The sequence below is a fragment of the Hyla sarda genome (genome assembly GCF_029499605.1).
Source record: "Hyla sarda isolate aHylSar1 chromosome 1 unlocalized genomic scaffold, aHylSar1.hap1 SUPER_1_unloc_10, whole genome shotgun sequence".
NCBI lineage: Eukaryota > Metazoa > Chordata > Amphibia > Anura > Hylidae > Hyla > Hyla sarda.
Window position 1 is genome coordinate 45504 of NW_026607571.1, and position 20423 is coordinate 65926.

Sequence of the window (20423 nt, forward strand, 5' to 3'; positions counted from 1 at the left end):
CCGGCTTGCAGGTTAAATACCAAGCTACGTTGCCGTCATCAGATGGGCGGTTACACACAGGTAAGAGATATCTAAAATCAAAAGATCAAGTTAAAAACAACACTCTATGCATAGAAAAATATTCATATAGTAAAAATGGAGACCCGCCAGCTTATCGTTCAGCGCTGTCCTTGGGCATCCGTCCGTAAGATAAACTCCGCCTCTGCCCGCAACAACATTTTCTTTCTGTCACAGCCCTCTCTGGGTAACTCCGCCCACAGTCACAAAACATACAGTAGACGATAAAACTCATGTTGCAGTTGATGAAGTCTTTCACTCTAATCTGTACACCCCCTATGCCAAAGGCTTTTCCTGTTTTCATTTGGGGACGCCATTTGTCAATTACCGCATGGGAAATTACCATTGACCGCAGAATTGCTGAGCCGGCTCGTATTTTCTTTCGCAGAGTATCTACTGCTGGTTAGCAAGTCTCCCAAATTAGGAACTCTCTTATAAGCGATGAGGGGTTTACTTTTAAAGTGTTGGGATAACGCAGGGTCATCTTGACTTAAAGGGGTTATCCAGGAAAAAAAACTTTTTTTTTTTAAATCAACTGGCTCCAGAAAATTAAACAGATTTGTAAATTACTTCTATTAAAAAATCTTAATCCTTTCAGTAATTTTGAGCTTCTGAAGTTAAGGTTGTTCTTTTCTGTCTAAATCCTCTCTGATGACACGTGTCTCGGGAACCGCACAGTTTAGAAGCAAATCCCCATAGCAAACCTCTTCTAAACTGGGCGTTTCCCGAGACACGTGTCATCAGAGAGGACTTAGACAGAAAAGAACAACCATAACTTCAGAAGCTCATAAGTACTGAAAGGATTAAGATTTTTTAATAGAAGTAATTTGCAAATCTGTTTAACTTTCTGGAGCCAGTTGATATATAAAAATCCCAATGCCAATTCTTATGGATACTTTGCTTAATTCTTTCCACCATAGGACTATGGGTAAAAGTGAAACAGAATCTGTGACCTTCACTTTTTCCCCCTCTGTCTTTTTCTTTTTTAGATGTAACCACTGTTCTGTAACAAGACACTTCTCTCTTGTCTGTTTGCCCTATCATAGGCTGTCTTCAAGACCGAGGGGGGGTACCCTCTCTCCAGAAGACGCAAGGTGAGTTCTTGTGCCTGTTTATCAAAACTGTCCTGTGTGTCGTTAATTCTTCGCAAGTAGAGATGAGCGAACTTACAGTAAATTCGATTCGTCACGAACTTCTCGGCTCGGCAGTTGATAACTTATCCTGCATAAATTAGTTCAGCTTTCAGGTGCTCCCGATGGGCTGGAAAAGGTGGATACAGTCCTAGGAGACTCTTTCCTGGGACTGTATCCACCTTTTCCAGCCCACAGGAGCACCGGAAAGCTGAACTAATTTATGCAGGAAAAGTCATCAACTGCCGAGCCGAGAAGTCCGTGACGAATCAAATTTACTGTAAGTTTGCTCATCGCTAGAACTGACCATACGGGAAGGCAGTTTTCACATGATGTCGATGATAGGTGCTATAGTGTAACAGAGAGTCACCCGCAGTGGGTTTGCGGTAACGCTCTGTACACTATCTTCCGTTATTGATTTTTACCAAGACATCCAAGAACTCTATTTTCTCGTCACTGATTTTGCTGGTAAATTGTAACCCCATGTTGTTATGTGTATTCATATTACAGTAACCCCCCCGACATGCGATGGCCCCGACATATGATCAAATCGACATACAATGCTTTTATATGTCGGGGCCATCGCATTAACTGCTATCTGACAGCGCAAAATGCTTAAGCTGCTGTCGGATAGCAGTGTAATTTGCCCCAGCAGGTTCACTTACCTATTCCCGCTGCTCCTGGTCCACTTCGCGATCCTCCGGTGTCTTCCGCATCTTCTCCGGGGTCCGGGCCTCGCTTTCTGGCGTCGTTATTACGTCACTACGCACGCTGTCCAGGCACCGCAACGTAATAACGTCACCAGAAAGCGAAGCCCGGACCCTGCAGAAGATGCGGAAGAAGCCGGAGGATCGCGAAGAAGACACCGGAGCAGCGGGACAGCATCGGGAGCCCCTGGGACAGCATCGGGAGCCCCTGGGACAGCATCGGGAGCCCCTGGGACAGCATCAGGAGCCCCTGGGACAGCAGCGGGAGCGGTGAGGACCTGGTCCGGAGCGGCGGGGACAGGTGAGTATAACTTCCTATACTTTACATTGCACGGATCCCTCAACATACGATGGATTCGACAAACGTTGGGTCGTTTGAAACGAATTACCATCGTATGTTGAGGGACCACTGTGTATAGAAAGGATAATATGCACTCACCGCTAATCTATGGCTGTTAATCCTAGGAGTCCGGGGACACGAGTGGAGTCGGCGTCTACATGGAGCGCTCGGAGGCTACACCGGATGTTTCGCGGGAACAACCCACATCTTCCGGCCTCTCAGAGGCAGGAAGAAGTGGGTTGATCCCGCGAAACAGCCATAGCCTATTGACAGCCATAGCCTATCGGTGAGTGCATATTATCCTTTCTATATAATGTTACTACGATACCGCAGCTTTTCTAATAAGCACCCCGCAGGTGGCGTTTTCACGGGAGTACAGTGGTCCCTCAACATACGATGGTAATTCGTTCCAAACGACCCATCGTTTGTCGAATCCATCGTATGTTGAGGGATCCGTGCAATGTAAAGTATAGGAAGCTGTACTCACCTGTCCCCGCCGCTCCGGACCAGGTCCTCACCGCTCCCGATGCTGTCCCAGGGGCTCCCGATGCTGTCCCAGGGGCTCCCGATGCTGTCCCAGGGGCTCCGGATGCTGTCCCAGGGGCTCCCGATGCTGTCCCAGGGGCTCCCGATGCTGTCCCGCTGCTCCGGTGTCTTCTTCGCGATCCTCCGGCTTCTTCCGCATCTTCTCCGGGGTCCGGGCCTCGCTTTCTGGTGACTTTATTACGCTGCTGCGCCGGCGCGGCGTGCGTAGTGACGTAATAACGACGCCGGAAAGCGAGGCCCGGACCCTGGAGAAGATGCGGAAGAAGCCGGAGGATCGCGAAGAAGACACCGGAGCAGCGGGAATAGGTAAGCGAACCTGTCCGGGATGCTTACACTGCTATCCGACAGCAGCTTAAGCATTTTGCGCAGTGGGATAGCCGTTTATGCGATGGCCCCGACATATAAAAGCATCGTATGTCGATTTTATCATATGTCGGGGCCATCGCATGTCGGGGGGGTTACTGTACTCCGGGCCGTCATATCTGTATATACGATCCATAAGGAGCCATAGAACAGGCTTAGATGACATTGCACACCTTGAGAGTGCCCCCATCTGCCATTTCTTTTGTATATTCATTACGTGTATTCAACCAGGCCATGAAATTCGTGAACTCCGCCCTCGAGCCCTTCCAGGTTACCAGCACATCGTCCACGAATCTAACCTAGCTAACAAGGGACTTTCCGAAAGGGTTAATTTCTGAGAAGATAAATCTTTTTTTTTCAAGAAAGGCAACATAAATGTTAGCCAGGGTGCACGCGACCGGCGTGCCCATGGCTACACCACTCTTTTGTGTGTAAAAAACGTTGTTAACCCCTTAATGACCAAGCCCATTTTCACCTCAAGGACCAGGCCAATTTTATTTTTGCGTTTTAATTTTTTTCCTCCTCGCCTTCTAAAATCCATAACTCCTTTATATTTCCATGTACAGACCCATATAAGGGATTGTTTTTTGCGTGACCAATTGTACTTTGTAATGAAACCTCTCATTTTACCATCAAATGTACGGCGAACCCCCCCCCAAAAAAATTTTAGGGAGGAAATTTAAATGAAAACCAAAATTTTGCACATTTTGGAGGGTTTTGTTTTCACACTGTACACTTTACGGTATTAACCCCTTAAGGACTCAGCCCATTTTGGCCTTAAGGACTCAGACAATTAAATTTTTACGTTTTCATTTTTTCCTCCTCGCCTTCTAAAAATCATAACTCTTTTATATTTTCATCCACAGAATAGTATGAGGGCTTGTTTTTTGCGCGACCAGTTGTCCTTTGTAATGAAATCACTCATTATATCATAAAATGTATGGCGCAACCAAAAAACACTATTTTTGTGGGGAAATTAAAACGAAAAACGCAATTTTGCTAATTTTGGAAGGTTTTGTTTTCACGCCGTACAATTTATGGTAAAAATGACATGTGTTCTTTATTCTGAGGGTCAATACGATTAAAATGATACCCATTATTACATACTTTTATATTATTGTTGCGCTTAAAAAAAATCACAAACTTTTTAACCAAATTAGTACGTTTATAATCCCTTTATTTTGATGACCTCTAACTTTTTTATTTTTCCGTATAAGCGGCGGTATGGGGGCTCATTTTTTGCGCCATGATCTGTACTTTTTTTTGATACCACATTTGCATATAAAAAACTTTTAATACATTTTTTATAATTTTTTTTTTATAAAATGTATTAAAAAAGTAGGAATTTTGGACTTTTTTTTATTTTTTTTCGTTCACGCCGTTCACCGTACGGGATCATTAACATTTTATTTTAATAGTTCGGACATTTACGCACACGGCGATACCAAATATGTCTATAAAAAATGTTTTTTACGCTTTTTGGGGGTAAAATAGGAAAAAACGGACGTTTTACTTTTTTATTGGGGGAGGGGATTTTTCACTTTTTTTTTTACTTTGACTTTTACATTTTTTTTTTACACTTGAATAGTCCCCATAGGGGACTATTCATAGCAATACCATGATTGCTAATACTGATCTGTTCTATGTATAGGACATAGAACAGATCAGTATTATCGGTCATCTCCTGCTCTGGTCTGCTCGATCACAGACCAGAGCAGGAGACGCCGGGAGCCGGAAGGAAGAAGGTGAGGGGACCTCCGTGCGGCGTTATGAATGATCGGATCCCCGCAGCAGCGCTGCGGGCGATCCGATCGTTCATTTAAATCGCGAACTGCCGCAGATGCCGGGATCTGTATTGATCCCGGCACCTGAGGGGTTAATGGCGGACGCCCGCGAGATCGCGGGCGTCGGCCATTGCCGGCGGGTCCCTGGCTGCGATCAGCAGCCGGGATCAGCCGCGCATGACACGGGCATCGCTCCGATGCCCGCGGTTATGCTTAGGACGTAAATGAACGTCCTGGTGCGTTAAGTACCACCTCACCAGGACGTACATTTACGTCCTGCGTCCTTAAGGGGTTAATGACATGTGTTCTTTATGCTGTGGGTCAATACAATTAAAATGATACCCATGGCTAGATACTTTTATATTTTTGTACCACTTAAAAAAAATCAAAAAACTTTTTGTACAAAATCAGTAATCTAAAATCACCCTATTTTGACCACCTATAACTTTTTCATTTTTCCGTATATAGGGTGGTATGAGGGCTAATTTTTTGCGCCGTCATCTGTACTTATTTTAGATACCACAGTTGCATATATAAAACTTTTAGATCATTTTTTATAATTTTATTTATTTTTTTTATAAAATGTGACAAAAAAGCAGGATTTGTGGAATTTTTTTATTTTTTACCTTTACACCATTCACCGTACGGGATCATTAACATTATATTTTGATAGTTCGGACATTTACGCACGCAACAATACCAAATACCAAAATTACGCTTTTTGGGAGTAAAATGGGAAAAACTGACTATTTTCATTTTTATTGGGGGAGGGGATTTTTCACATTTTTTTTTTACTTTTTATTTTTACATTTTAACTTTTTTTTTTTTTTAAACACTTTTTATGTCCCCATAGGGGACTATCTATAGCAATCATTTGATTGCTAATACTGTGCAGTGCTATGCACAGGACACAGCACTGATCAGTATTATCGGTGATCTTCTGCTCTGGTCTGCTCGATCTCAGACCAGAGCAGAAGACCCCGGGAGACGGCCGGAGCCAGGTAAGGGGACCTCTGGCTGTCATGCTGGATGATCGGATCATCCAATCAAAGTGCCGCAATGCCGTGATCTGTATTGATCACGGCATCGGAGGGGTTAATGGCGGACATCCGCGCGATCGCGGATGTCGGCCATTACCGGCAGGTCCCCGGCTGCTGCTAGCAGCCGGAACCTACCGTGTATGACGTGAGCACCCTTCCGATGCTCGCGGTCATACACAGGACGTAAGTGTACGTCCTGGTGCGGGATGTCCCGCCAAACCAGGACGTACATTTACGTCCGTGGTCGTTAAGGGGTTAAACTGGAACACATTGTTGGTAAGAATTAGCGCATCACACACAAAGGAAATAAACAGCTCACTCTTCATCGAGGACACTAACAATTCCCTGACACCCTGCTATACTCTGGTCGATGTTGGTGTACAGACTTTCGATGTCAATGGCACCCAGTAAAAATTCCGGGTGCCATTCAACATCTTTGATGGTTTCCAGGAAATGGTTGGTGTCCTTGACCATATGTGGGATTTCTTTAAAGGGGACCTTTCATCAATAAAACTTGTGATATATTATAGATTAATGTATGCAGAATAACTTTCCAATAGCATGTTATTAAAAAATATGCTTCTTTCTATTGAATTTTCCACTTTGAAAAAATGACCACTAGGGGTCTCCCTACCAGTCCTTTTTTTAGATTTCAGACTCGTGCTGGAGTCCTAAATCTCAGACTGCAGCCGGAACACAGACAATTTCAGCACTGCTCACTGCCAGGGAGTGAGTGTGTGTGTATTTCGAAAGGGGTTCCATTAGAGACCCCACACCGGAGACGATCCGGGGTCTCTAATGTTTTGTGGAAAAATCTGTAACTTTCTGGAGCCAGTTGATATATAAAAAAAAAATAATAATAATTTTGTGGATAACCTCTTTAATATAACAATATTGTTTTTTATTTCCACGCTAGAGCGTCTTAACACAGCGCGCGCAGTTTGGTCATATAGCAGAGATGAGTTTGTTGAGAGGCTGCTACAGTACATGAGGTTCCGCTATGAATAGGTTGTAATAGGGTAAGAAATCTTAAAGGGATACAATTAAAATGTATCACTGCAAAATTACACAATTTTCTAATGTATCTTCTGTATCACTTTTTTCTTTAAATCATTTTCAAGATCACTGCATGCTGTCAATGAATGGGAACCTTCATTGTTCACTTCTGGAGGATGAAAATCAGTTCTGGCCCTGTAAGGCTTGTTAGGGTAAGGCTATGTTCACACGCTGGAATGTCTACATGGAGAATCTTTGTGCGGACATCCCGGAGAGTGCGGACGCCGGCGCTAGGACCGCACAGGAATGTGCTGCTCATAGACTGCTACGCATTCTGTGCGGACTCCGCACAACGAATGAACGCGGACACGGAAATCAGAATTTCTGTGCGTAAACAAGTGGAGGAATCCATCACGGAAATTATGACATGTGAACATGGCCGAAGTCAGTGTTTCCCCATCATGGTGCCTCCAGCTGTTGCAAAACTACAACTCCCAGCATGCCTGGACAGCCTTGCAAACAGGGCGGGCGGGGCATGATTGGTGCACTGCTGCTGCCTGCTATGGCGGATACTGCTGGCCTAATATGGCCCATATTATGGCAGCAGTGTCCCCCATAATAGGTAGCAGTGTCCCCCATAATAGGCAGCAGTGTCCCCCATAATAGGCAGCAGTGTCCCCCATAATAGGGGACACTGCTGCCCCTCAAAAAAAGTCCCCAAACCACCAGTAGTAATAATTTTTTCATTTAAATGCCATGAACAGTATTGATCACAGAATTTCAAGGATTAAATGGCCTAAATTATGTCCATCATTAACGGTGAGTGCCAGCCACTAACAGGACCCGACGCTCAGCAGCTATGGAGCGACCTCAGCTCATATATATATATATAAGCATCAAATTTTATTACAATACCCGAGTTCTCATATTTCCGTTCCATGTATTATATTTTTATGTTTTCTATGTCTCTTGTGTGAATTCTCATATGTTGAACAAGATGTGATTTTTCTCCAAAAGATTTCCCACATTCTGAACATGAAAATGGCTTCTCTCCTGTGTGAATTCTCTCATGAATTATAAGATTCGTTTTACTTATGAAACATTTCCCACATTCTGAACATGAATACGGCTTCTCTCCTGTGTGAATTCTCTCATGTATTATAAGATTTGATTTATTTACAAAACATTTCCCACATTCTGAACATGAATATGGTTTCTCTCCTGTGTGACTTCTCTCATGTATAATAAGATCCGATTTCTGTGTAAAACATTTCCCACATTCTGAACATGAATATGGCTTCTCTCCTGTGTGTATTCTCTCATGTTTAACACACTGTGCTTTAGTTTTAAAACATTTCTCACATTCTGAACAGGAATATGGCATCTCTCCTGTGTGACTTCTCTCATGTATAACAAGATTTGACTTAATTGTAAAACATTTCCCACATTCTGAACATGAATATGGCTTCTCTCCTGTGTGACTTCTCTCATGTATAACAAGATTTGATTTCCCTGTAAAACATTTTCCACATTCTGAACATGAATATGGATTCAACCCTTTGTGACTTTTCTCATGAACAACAAAATCTGATTTACGTGTAAAACATTTCCCACATTCTGAACATGAATATGGCCTCTCCCCTGTATGTCTTCTCTCATGTTGAACATGCTCTGCTTTAGTTTTAAAACATTTTCCACATTCTGAACATGAATACAGCTTCTTTCTTGTGTGACTTTTTCTGTGTGTAACAAGTTCTGATCTTTTTGTAAATTGTTTCCCACATTCCTCACAATATAAACCTTTCCCATGTTCCTGATCAGTCCTTGTGGTAAGAATGTGTGGTTGGTCAGGAGAAGGTTCCTCATGATCAGGTGGATTATTATAGGATAGATCTGGATGGACATTAGGGGTAAGGAGGTCTTCTCCTGAGGAGCGCTCCATCATATCTTCATCTTCTCCTTTATCATTCAGGGATAACATGAAGTTTCCCTCAGAATTCTTACTGGGATTTTCTGTTGGGATAAAAATGGATTATGGGAAATGTATAAAATATTATTAGGTTGGAAACACACATGAAGTTTTGCTGCAGTTTTTGACTCTAGGGAATGTTCACCAGAGACTGTTCTGCTTATAAATCTTCCCCCTCCCCCGTGATCATAGGAAACAATAGACTGGAAGGGACCCTAGTGACTCCTTTTCTGGGCATGCTCTGTGACCTGTGCAGATGTCATTGTACAGGGAGGAGGAGGTAACATTGTCCCCGAATTCTTATCACTAGTCCAACTTCTATATCCAGAACTGAGAACTAGAGTTAGATGTAATTTAGATGTCTCCCCTCCCCCAACCATTACACCCCCTACACTACAGGACTGTTCACACCTGACAGGAAGGGCTCATCCATTCATGCTGCTTGTGACAATTATACCCCCCCCCCCACATCAGCACGGGGCCCCAGAGATCTGGATCCATCTGATCTGGTGAGGTTTGTGCTCAGTGAGACCATTTTTGGCCCTTTTGCCTCCATATATTGTGAGGCCATATACTGTATATACAACCTCCACATATTGTGGGGCCATATACTGTATATATACAACCTCCATATATTGTGGGGCCATATACTGTATCTATACAACCTCCATATATTGTGGGGCCATATACTGTATATACAACCTCCATATATTGTGGGGCCATATACTGTATAAACACAACCTCCATATATTGTGGGGCCATATACTGTATATACAACCTCCATATATTGTGGGGCCATATACTGTATATACAACCTCCATATATTGTTGGGCCATATACTGTATATACAACCTCCACATATTGTAGGGCCATATACTGTATATATACAACCTCCATATATTGTGGGGCCATATACTGTATATACACAACCTCCATATATTGTGGGGCCATATACTGTATATATACAACCTCCATATATTGTGGGGCCATGTACTGTATATATACAACCTCCATATATTGTGGGGCCATATACTGTATATACAACCTCCATATATTGTGGGGCCATATACTGTATATATACAACCTCCATATATTGTGGGGCCATATACTGTATATACAACCTCCATATATTGTGGGGCCATATACTGTATATACAACCTCCATATATTGTGGGGCCATATACTGTATATACAACCTCCATATATTGTGGAGCCATATACTGTATATATACAACCTCCATATATTGTGGGGCCATATACTGTATATATACACAACCTCCATATATTGTGGGGCCATATACTGTATATATACAACCTCCATATATTGTGGGGCCATATACTGTATATACAACCTCCATATATTGTGGGGCCATATACTGTATATACAACCTCCATATATTGTGGGGCCATATACTGTATATACAACCTCCATATATTGTGGAGCCATATACTGTATATATACAACCTCCATATATTGTGGGGCCATATACTGTATATATACACAACCTCCATATATTGTGGGGCCATATACTGTATATATACAACCTCCATATATTGTGGGGCCATATACTGTATATACAACCTCCATATATTGTGGGGCCATATACTGTATATATACAACCTCCATATATTGTGGGGCCATATACTTTATATACAACCTCCATATATTGTGGGGCCATATACTGTATATATACAACCTCCATATATTGTGGGGCCATATACTGTATATATACAACCTCCATATATTGTGGGGCCATATACTGTATATACACAACCTCCATATATTGTGGGACAACAGCTCCTGGAATTATTATATACCTGGGACAACAGCTCCTGGAATTATTACATACCTGGGACAACACCTCCTGGAATTATTACATACCTGGGGTAACACCTCCTGGAATTTCCTCCTTCACTTCCCTCATACACGGGTGATGGCCTCTCATCCTCTCTTCTTCATCCTCCACTTTATTATTAGTCAGATCTCCCCCCTGATGTGACATATAGAACAATTCACTACAATACAGCAGTCAGGAGGAGCAACAGAGACCCCCAAAATCTACCCCCACATCTATGACTGCAGGACCCCCCTATAGAGATATAGGATCAGCCTCATCTACCTGATGCTTCTCTGGGACATTTCCCTCTGGACAGTCCTGGGAATACAGAGGGCAGGGACACCTCTCGGGTGGATTTCTATCAATGACTCCATCTGTAGGGAACACACAGGGAATGAATACATCAGTGCTGGATAGATTTCTATGTTACTAAGTAGTGAGAGTGATATCTATATATATGTCTCTTCTTACCTTGTGATGTGAGGGGCCGGTGATCCTCCATCATGACTATGTCCTGGTACAGATCCTTGTGTCCTTCTACATACTCCCACTCCTCCATGGAGAAAAAGACCGCCACATCCTGACACCTTGTAGGAACCTGACACACAATGATACCGTCATCACCAGACCCCTCCATTACTGTATAATGTCCCAGCAGTGTCACCTCTCTAATCATCACCAGACCCCTCCATTACTGTATAATGTCCCAGCAGTGTCACCTCTCTAATCATCACCAGACCCCTCCATTACTGTATAATGTCCCAGCAGTGTCACCTCTCCAGTCATCACCAGACCCCTCCATTACTGTATAATGCCCCAGCAGTGTCACCTCTCCAGTCATCACCGGACCCCTCCATTACTGTATAATGTCCCAGCAGTGTCACCTCTCCAGTCATCACCGGACCCCTCCATTACTGTATAATGTCCCAGCAGTGTCACCTCTCCAGTCATCACCAGACCCCTCCATTACTGTATAATGTCCCAGCAGTGTCACCTCTCCAGTCATCACCAGACCCCTCCATTACTGTATAATGTCCCAGCAGTGTCACCTCTCCAGTCATCACCAGACCCCTCCATTACTGTATAATGTCCCAGCAGTGTCACCTCTCCAGTCATCACCAGACCCCTCCATTACTGTATAATGCCCCAGCAGTGTCACCTCTCCAGTCATCACCGGACCCCTCCATTACTGTATAATGTCCCAGCAGTGTCACCTCTCTAATCACCAGACCCCTCCATTACTATATAATGTCCCAGCAGTGTCACCTCTCCAGTCATCACCAGACCCCTCCATTACTGTATAATGTCCCAGCAGTGTCACCTCTCCAGTCATCACCAGACCCCTCCATTACTGTATTATGTCCCAGCAGTGTCACCTCTCTAATCATCACCAGACCCCTCCATTACTGTATAACGTCCCAGCAGTGTCACCTCTCCAGTCATCACCAGACCCCTCCATTACTGTATAATGTCCCAGCAGTGTCACCTCTCCAGTCATCACCAGACCCCTCCATTACTGTATAATGTCCCAGCAGGGTCACCTCTCCAGTCATCACCAGACCCCTCCATTACTGTATAATGTCCCAGCAGCGTCACCTCTCCAGTCATCACCAGACCCCTCCATTACTGTATAATGTCCCAGCAGGGTCACCTCTCCAGTCATCACCAGACCCCTCCATTACTGTATAATGTCCCAGCAGTGTCACCTCTCCAGTCATCACCAGACCCCTCCATTACTGTATAATGTCCCAGCAGTGTCACCTCTCTAATCACCAGACCCCTCCATTACTATATAATGTCCCAGCAGTGTCACCTCTCCAGTCATCACCAGACCCCTCCATTACTGTATAATGTCCCAGCAGTGTCACCTCTCTAATCATCACCAGACCCCTCCATTACTGTATAATGTCCCAGCAGTGTCACCTCTCTAATCACCAGACCCCTCCATTACTATATAATGTCCCAGCAGTGTCACCTCTCCAGTCATCACCAGACCCCTCCATTACTGTATAATGTCCCAGCAGTGTCACCTCTCTAATCATCACCAGACCCCTCCATTACTGTATAATGTCCCAGCAGTGTCACCTCTCCAGTCATCACCAGACCCCTCCATTACTATATAATGCCCCAGCAAGGTCACCTCTCTAGTCACCAGACCCCTCCATTACTGTATAATGTCCCAGCAGTGTCACCTCTCCAGTCATCACCAGACCCCTCCATTACTGTATAATGTCCCAGCAGTGTCACCTCTCCAGTCATTACCAGACCCCTCCATTACTGTATAATGTCCCAGCAGTGTCACCTCTCTAATCATCACCAGACCCCTCCATTACTGTATAATGTCCAGCAGTGTCACCTCTCTAATCATCACCAGACCCCTCCATTACTGTATAATGTCCAGCAGTGTCACCTCTCTAATCATCACCAGACCCCTCCATTACTGTATAATATCCCAGCAGTGTCACCTCTCCAGTCATCACCAGACCCCTCTATTACTGTATAATGTCCCAGCAGGGTCACCTCTCCAGTCAGCAGCTCAGTGATCCTGTGGATGAGTTCTAGGATCTTCTCCTCATGTATCAGTGAGTGAGGTGGAGGCTCTGTGATGGGGCCCCGGGCCCTGCTCTGTCCTCCTAACTCATGGAGATGGCTGCTGGGGGCCACACACTCCCCCCATGTCTTCTTCACTATGGTGTAATCCTGTGTATGGAGAGAGACAATGAGGGGACTGACCCCAGTATTCCTCCCTCACTACAAAGAGGAGATTGTGCCCCCTGTATAGAGCTCTAGTAAGCACATCTGGAATACTGGGGTCAGTTCTGGAGACCTCACCTACAAAGAGACATCCAGAACATAGAGCGGCTCCAAAGATGGGGACAACAATGGTGGAAATGTAGATGGGGGGACAACAATGGTGGAAATGTAGATGGGGGGGACAACAATGGTGGAAATGTAGATGGGGGGGGACAACAATGGTGGAAATGTAGATGGGGGGGGACAACAATGGTGGAAATGTAGATGGGGGGACAACAATGGTGGAAATGTAGATGGGGGGGACAACAATGGTGGAAATGTAGATGGGGGGAACAACAATGGTGGAAATGTAGATGGGGGGAACAACAATGGTGGAAATGTAGATGGGGGGACAACAATGGTGGAAATGTAGATGGGGACAACAATGGTGGAAATGTAGATGGGGACAACAATGGTGGAAATGTAGATGGGGACAACAATGGTGGAAATGTAGATGGGGACAACAATGGTGGAAATGTAGATGGGGACAACAATGGTGGAAATGTAGATGGGGGGACAACAATAGTGGAAATGTAGATGGGGGGACAACAATGGTGGAAATGTAGATGGAGACAACAATGGTGGAAATGTAGATGGGGACAACAATGGAGGAAATGTAGATGGGGACAACAATGGTGGAAATGTAGATGGGGGACAACAATGGTGGAAATGTAGATGGGGGACAACACTGGTGGAAATGTAGATGGGGAGACAACAATGGAGGAAATGTAGATGGGGGGACAACAATGGTGGAAATGTAGATGGGGACAACAATGGTGGAAATGTAGATGGAGACAACAATGGAGGAAATGTAGATGGGGACAACAATGGTGGAAATGTAGATGGGGGACAACAATGGTGGAAATGTAGATGGGGGACAACGATGGTGGAAATGTAGATGGGGACAACAATGGTGGAAATGTAGATGGGGTCAACAATGGTGGAAATGTAGATGGGGACAACAATGGTGGAAATGTAGATGGGGACAACAATGGTGGAAATGTAGATGGGGACAACAATGGTGGAAATGTAGATGGGGGACAACAATGGAGGAAATGTAGATGACACAACAATGGTGGAAATGTAGATGGGGGACAACAATGGTGGAAATGTAGATGGGGACAACAATGGTGGAAATGTAGATGGGGACAACAATGGTGGAAATGTAGATGGGGACAACAATGGTGGAAATGTAGATGGGGACAACAATGGTGGAAATGTAGATGGGGGACAACAATGGAGGAAATGTAGATGACACAACAATGGTGGAAATGTAGATGGGAGACAACAATGGAAGAAAATGTGGATGACACAACAATGGTGGAAATGTAGATGGGGTCAACAATGGTGGAAATGTAGATGGGGACAACAATGGTGGAAATGTAGATGGGGACAACAATGGTGGAAATGTAGATGGGGACAACAATGGTGGAAATGTAGATGGGGACAACAATGGTGGAAATGTAGATGGGGGACAACAATGGAGGAAATGTAGATGACACAACAATGGTGGAAATGTAGATGGGGGACAACAATGGTGGAAATGTAGATGGGGACAACAATGGTGGAAATGTAGATGGGGACAACAATGGTGGAAATGTAGATGGGGGACAACAATGGTGGAAATGTAGATGGGGACAACAATGGTGGAAATGTAGATGGGGACAACAATGGTGGAAATGTAGATGGGGACAACAATGGTGGAAATGTAGATGGGGGACAACAATGGTGGAAATGTAGATGGGGACAACAATGGTGGAAATGTAGATGGGGGACAACAATGGTGGAAATGTAGATGGGGGACAACAATGGTGGAAATGTAGATGGGGGACAACAATGGTGGAAATGTAGATGGGGGACAACAATAGTGGAAATGTAGATGGGGCCAACAATGGTGGAAATGTAGATGGGGGGGACAACAATGGTGGAAATGTAGATGGGGGACAACAATGGTGGAAATGTAGATGGGGGACAACAATGGTGGAAATGTAGATGGGGGACAACAATGGTGGAAATGTAGATGGGGACAACAATGGTGGAAATGTAGATGGGGACAACAATGGTGGAAATGTAGATGGGGACAACAATGGTGGAAATGTAGATGGGGACAACAATGGTGGAAATGTAGATGGGGGACAACAATGGTGGAAATGTAGATGGGGGACAACAATGGTGGAAATGTAGATGGGGGACAACAATGGTGGAAATGTAGATGGGGGGACAACAATGGTGGAAATGTAGATGGGGGACAACAATGGTGGAAATGTAGATGGGGGACAACAATGGTGGAAATGTAGATGGGGGACAACAATGGTGGAAATGTAGATGGGGACAACAATGGTGGAAATGTAGATGAGGACAACAATGGTGGAAATGTAGATGGGGACAACAATGGTGGAAATGTAGATGGGGACAACAATGGTGGAAATGTAGATGGAGGACAACAATGGTGGAAATGTAGATGGGGGACAACAATGGTGGAAATGTAGATGGGGACAACAATGGTGGAAATGTAGATGGGGACAATAATGGTGGAAATGTAGATGGGACAACAATGGTGGAAATGTTGATGGGGGGACAACAATGGTGGAAATGTAAATGGGGGACAACAATGGTGGAAATGTAGATGGTGACAACAATGGTGGAAATGTAGATGGAGGGGACAACAATGGTGGAAATGTAGATGGGGGGACAACAATGGTAGAAATGTAGATGGGGGGACAACAATGGTGGAAATGTAGATGGGGACAACAATGGTGGAAATGTAGATGGGGGGACAACAATGGTGGAAATGTAGATGGGGACAACAATGGTGGAAATGTAGATTAGACAACAATGGTGGAAATGTAGATGGGTCACCTCACCTCTCCGGTCAGCAGGTGGAGGATCTCCAAGGTGAAGTGTAATATTCTCTTAGTCATCTCATTCCTGTCCTTGTCCATCCTTGGGGGATCATTCAGGAGAAGGAGATGATGGTTTCACCTATAAAGCTGACACAATGTAACAAACCTCATATAATCTTTCCTCAGACATTATGACACTTTTTCTAATGCTGAGCTCTTCCTGTCACATGACCATCCTCACAGGTCCTTTATCCACAGTTTCTTCTATCCTGCTGAGCTCCGCCCCCACATGTCCTGGTCACATGATTGTGATATCATCACAGGTCCTGGAGTGAGTTGTGGAGAAGGTTTTCTGTCTTTATTTGTGTAGATTTTGGCTCCTGTAGTAAAAAATCTTATATATAAAAGAAGACCTGACTCATCATCGCCCGGACTAAACACAGGTGTTGTTTTTAAGACATAGACAAGGAATAAGAAAGGATTTCCCGAAATTCCACCCGGAGCGGAGCCGGAGCCGGATGCCTGCTGAAATCGTTCAGCAGGCATCCCGACATATCGCCCAGGGGGGTCATTATGCAATTCAGTCCAGCGATCTGCTGTGATTCCGGGTCATTCGGGTCTCCAGTGACCCGATGACCCGGAATTACTGGCTGATCGGGGCCGTCTCAGTCATAGCCAGCAGGGGTGAGGTGGCACTGGTGCCACCTCACGATCGCCCTGATTCGTCGGCCGGATTACCGGCCGACCAATCAGGGCGCCTGCTGCGGGTGTCACTCCCGCACCCGCTCCGCCCCTCTTCCGGAGGACGTGAGCGGGTGCGGGAAGACGATCCCCGGCGTCCCTGTTGGGATCGGGGCCCCAGGAGCGGCGGCAGCGAGGGACAGTCCTGTGTGGATCGTTGGGGGTGAGTGACAGCCTCCTGCTGTTGCTTAGCAACAGCTCCCAGCATGCAACAAGGGCATGCTGGGAGCTGTAGTTATGCAACAGCAGGAGGCAGACCACCACAACTCCCAGCATGCCCTTATGGGCATGCTGGGACTTGTAGTTTTGCAACAGCTGGAGGCACATTCTTTCTATGTAAAAGTGTACCTTCAGCTGTTGTGTAACTACAACTCCCAGCTTGCACAATCAGCTAAAGTGCATGCTGGGAGTTGTAGTGGTGCATCTGGTGGTTGCATAACTACAACTCCCAGCATGCCCGTTGGCTGTCGGTGACTGCTGAGAGTTGTAGTTTTGCAACAGCTGAAGGCACACTGAGTTAAGTAGTAAACCAGTGTGTATCCAGCTGTTGCATAACTACAATCCCCAGCATCCCCAGCCAATGTAGTATGCCTCCAGCTGTTGCATAACTACAAGACCCAGCATGCCCTTCCGCTGTCCGTACATGCTGGGGGTTGTAGCTTTTGCAACAGCTGAAGGCACACTGGTTGCAAAACACTGAGTTTGTTACCAAACTCGGTGTTTCACAACCTGTGTGTCTCCAGCTGTTGCAAAACTACAACTCCCAGCATGCACTGATAGACCGGAGCTGTACCCTAAAAACACTACACTACCAAAAAATAAAATAAAAAGTAAAAAACACTACATATACACATACCCCTACACAGCCCCCTCCCCTCCCCTATAAAAATGAAAAACATCTGGTACGCCACTGTTTCCAAAACGGAGCCTCCAGCTGTTGCAAAACAACTACTCCCAGTATTGCCAGATAGCCGTTGACTGTCTAGGCATGCTGGGAGTTTTACAACAGCTGGAGGCACCCTGTTTGGGAATCACTGGCGTAGAATACCCCTATGTCCACCCCTATGCAATTCCTAATTTAGGCCTCAAATGCGCATGGCGCTCTCACTTTGGAGCCCTGTCGTATTTCAAGGCAACAGTTTAGGGGCACATATGGGGTATCGCTGTACTCGGGAGAAATTGGGCTTCAAATTTTGTGGGTATTTTCTGCTATTACCCTTTTTAAAAATGTAAAATTTTAGGTAAAAAAAAAATTATTTTTTTTACATATACAAAAGTCATGAAACACCTGTGGGGTATAAAGGTTCACTTAACCCCTTGTTACGTTCCCCGAGGGGTCTAGTTCCCAAAATGGTATGCCATGTGTTTTTTTTTTTTGCTGTCCTGGCACCATAGGGGCTTCCTAAATGCGGCATGCCCCCAGAGCAAAATTTGCTTTCAAAAAGCCAAATGTGACTCCTTCTCTTCTGAGACCTGTAGTGCGCCAGCAGAGCACTTTTTACCCCCATATGGGGTGTTTTCTGAATCGGGAGAAATTGGGCTTCAAATTTTGGGGGGTATTTCCTGCTATTACCCTTTTTAAAAATGTAAAAATTTTGGGAAACCAAGCATTTAGGTAAAAAATAAAAAAAATGTTTTACATATGCAAAAGTCATGAAACACCTGTAGGGTATTAAGGTTCACATTACCCCTTGTTACGTTCCCCGAGGGGTCTAGTTCCCAAAATGGTATGCCATGTGTTTTTTTTTTTGCTGTCCTGGCACCATAGGGGCTTCCTAAATGCGGCATGCCCCCAGAGCAAAATTTGCTTTCAAAAAGCCAAATGTGACTCCTTCTCTTCTGAGACCTGTAGTGCGCCAGCAGAGCAATTTTCACCCCCATATGGGGTGTTTTCTGAATCGGGAGAAATTGGGTTTCAAATTTTGGGGGGGATTTTCTGCTATTACACTTTTTAAAAATGTCTAATTTTTGGGAAACCAAGCATTTTAGGTAAAAATGTTTTTATTTTTTTTACATATGCAAAAGTCGTGAATCACCTGTGGGGTATTAAGGTTCACTTTACCCCTTGTTACGTTCCCCAAGGGGTCTAGTTTCCAAAATGGTATGCCATGTGGTTTTTTTACTGTTCTGGCACCATAGGGGCTTCCTAAAGGTGACATGCCCCCCAAAAACCATTTGACCCTCCTTCCCTTCTGAGCCCTCTACTGCGCCCGCCGAACAATTAACATAGACATATGAGGTATGTGCTTACTCGAGAAAAATTGGGTTTCAAATGCAAGTAAAAATTTTCTCCTTTTTACCCCTTGCAAAAATTCAAAAATTTGGTCTACAAGAACATGCGAGTGTAAAAAATGAAGATTTTGAATTTTCTCCTTCACTTTGCTGCTATTCCTGTGAAACACCTAAAGGGTTAACACACTTACTGATTGTCATTTTGAATACTTTGAGGGGTGCAGTTTTTATAATGGGGTCATTTATCGGGTATTTCTAATATGAAGACCCTTCAAATCCACTTCAAATGTGAACTGGTCCATGAAAAATAGCGAGTTTGAAAATTTTGTGAAAAATTTCAAAATTGCTGCTGAACTTTGAAGCCCTCTGGTGTCTCCAAAAGTAAAAACTCATCAATTTTATGATGCAAACATAAAGTAGACATATTGGAAATGTGAACCCAAAAAAATAATATTTTGAATATCCATTTTCCTTACAAGCAGAGAGCTTCAAAGTTGGAAAAATGCAAAATTTTCATTTTTTTCATAAAATTTTGGGATTTTTCAAGAAAGGATGCAAGTTACCATAAAATGTTACCACTAAGTTAAAGTAGAATATGTCACGAAAAAACAATCTCGGAATCAGAATGAAAGGTAAAAGCATCAGAGTTATTAATGTTTAGTGACAGTGGTCAGATGTGCAAAAAACGCTCCGGTCCTTAAGGTGAAAAAGGGCTCGGTCCTTAAGGGGTTAAAGGGGTACTCCGGTGCTAAGATATCTTTTCCCCTATCCAAAGGATAATAGATAAGATGCCTGATCACAGGGGTCCCGCCGCTGGGGACCCCCGTGATCTTGCACGGCGCCCCCGTTACAATCTGTCCCCGAAGCGTGTTCGCTCCAGGTCTGATTACTGTCGATCACGGGAACGGAAGATCGTGACTTCACGACTCCGCCCCCGTGTGATGTCACACCCCGCCCCCTCAATGCAAGCCTATGGGAGGGGGCGTGGCAGCTGTCACGCCCCCTCCCATAGACTCGCATTGAGGGGGCGGGGCGTGACATCACA

At 44.6% G+C, this 20423-nt stretch overlaps 2 protein-coding genes across 4 annotated transcripts in view; one reads left to right on the plus strand and one right to left on the minus strand.

Annotated features, from left to right (window-relative positions):
* The window catches only part of LOC130297932 (oocyte zinc finger protein XlCOF8.4-like), a 170748-nt gene that overhangs the window by 35036 nt on the left and 115289 nt on the right, over nt 1-20423 (plus strand).
* LOC130297937 (zinc finger protein OZF-like) lies at nt 6791-16653 on the minus strand. Of its 3 annotated transcripts, XM_056550790.1 has the most exons (6): nt 16427-16653; nt 13290-13469; nt 11241-11367; nt 11052-11143; nt 10814-10922; nt 6791-8976 (listed from the first exon to the last, which is right to left on the minus strand). In XM_056550790.1, the coding sequence occupies exons 1-6, from the start codon at nt 16502-16504 to the stop codon at nt 7907-7909; spliced, it is 1656 nt and encodes a 551-aa protein (XP_056406765.1). In that variant the 5' UTR covers nt 16505-16653; the 3' UTR covers nt 6791-7906. The 3 variants fall into 3 exon arrangements, with proteins under 3 accessions (XP_056406765.1, XP_056406766.1, XP_056406767.1); XM_056550791.1 differs by lacking the exon at nt 13290-13469; XM_056550792.1 differs by lacking the exons at nt 10814-10922; nt 11052-11143.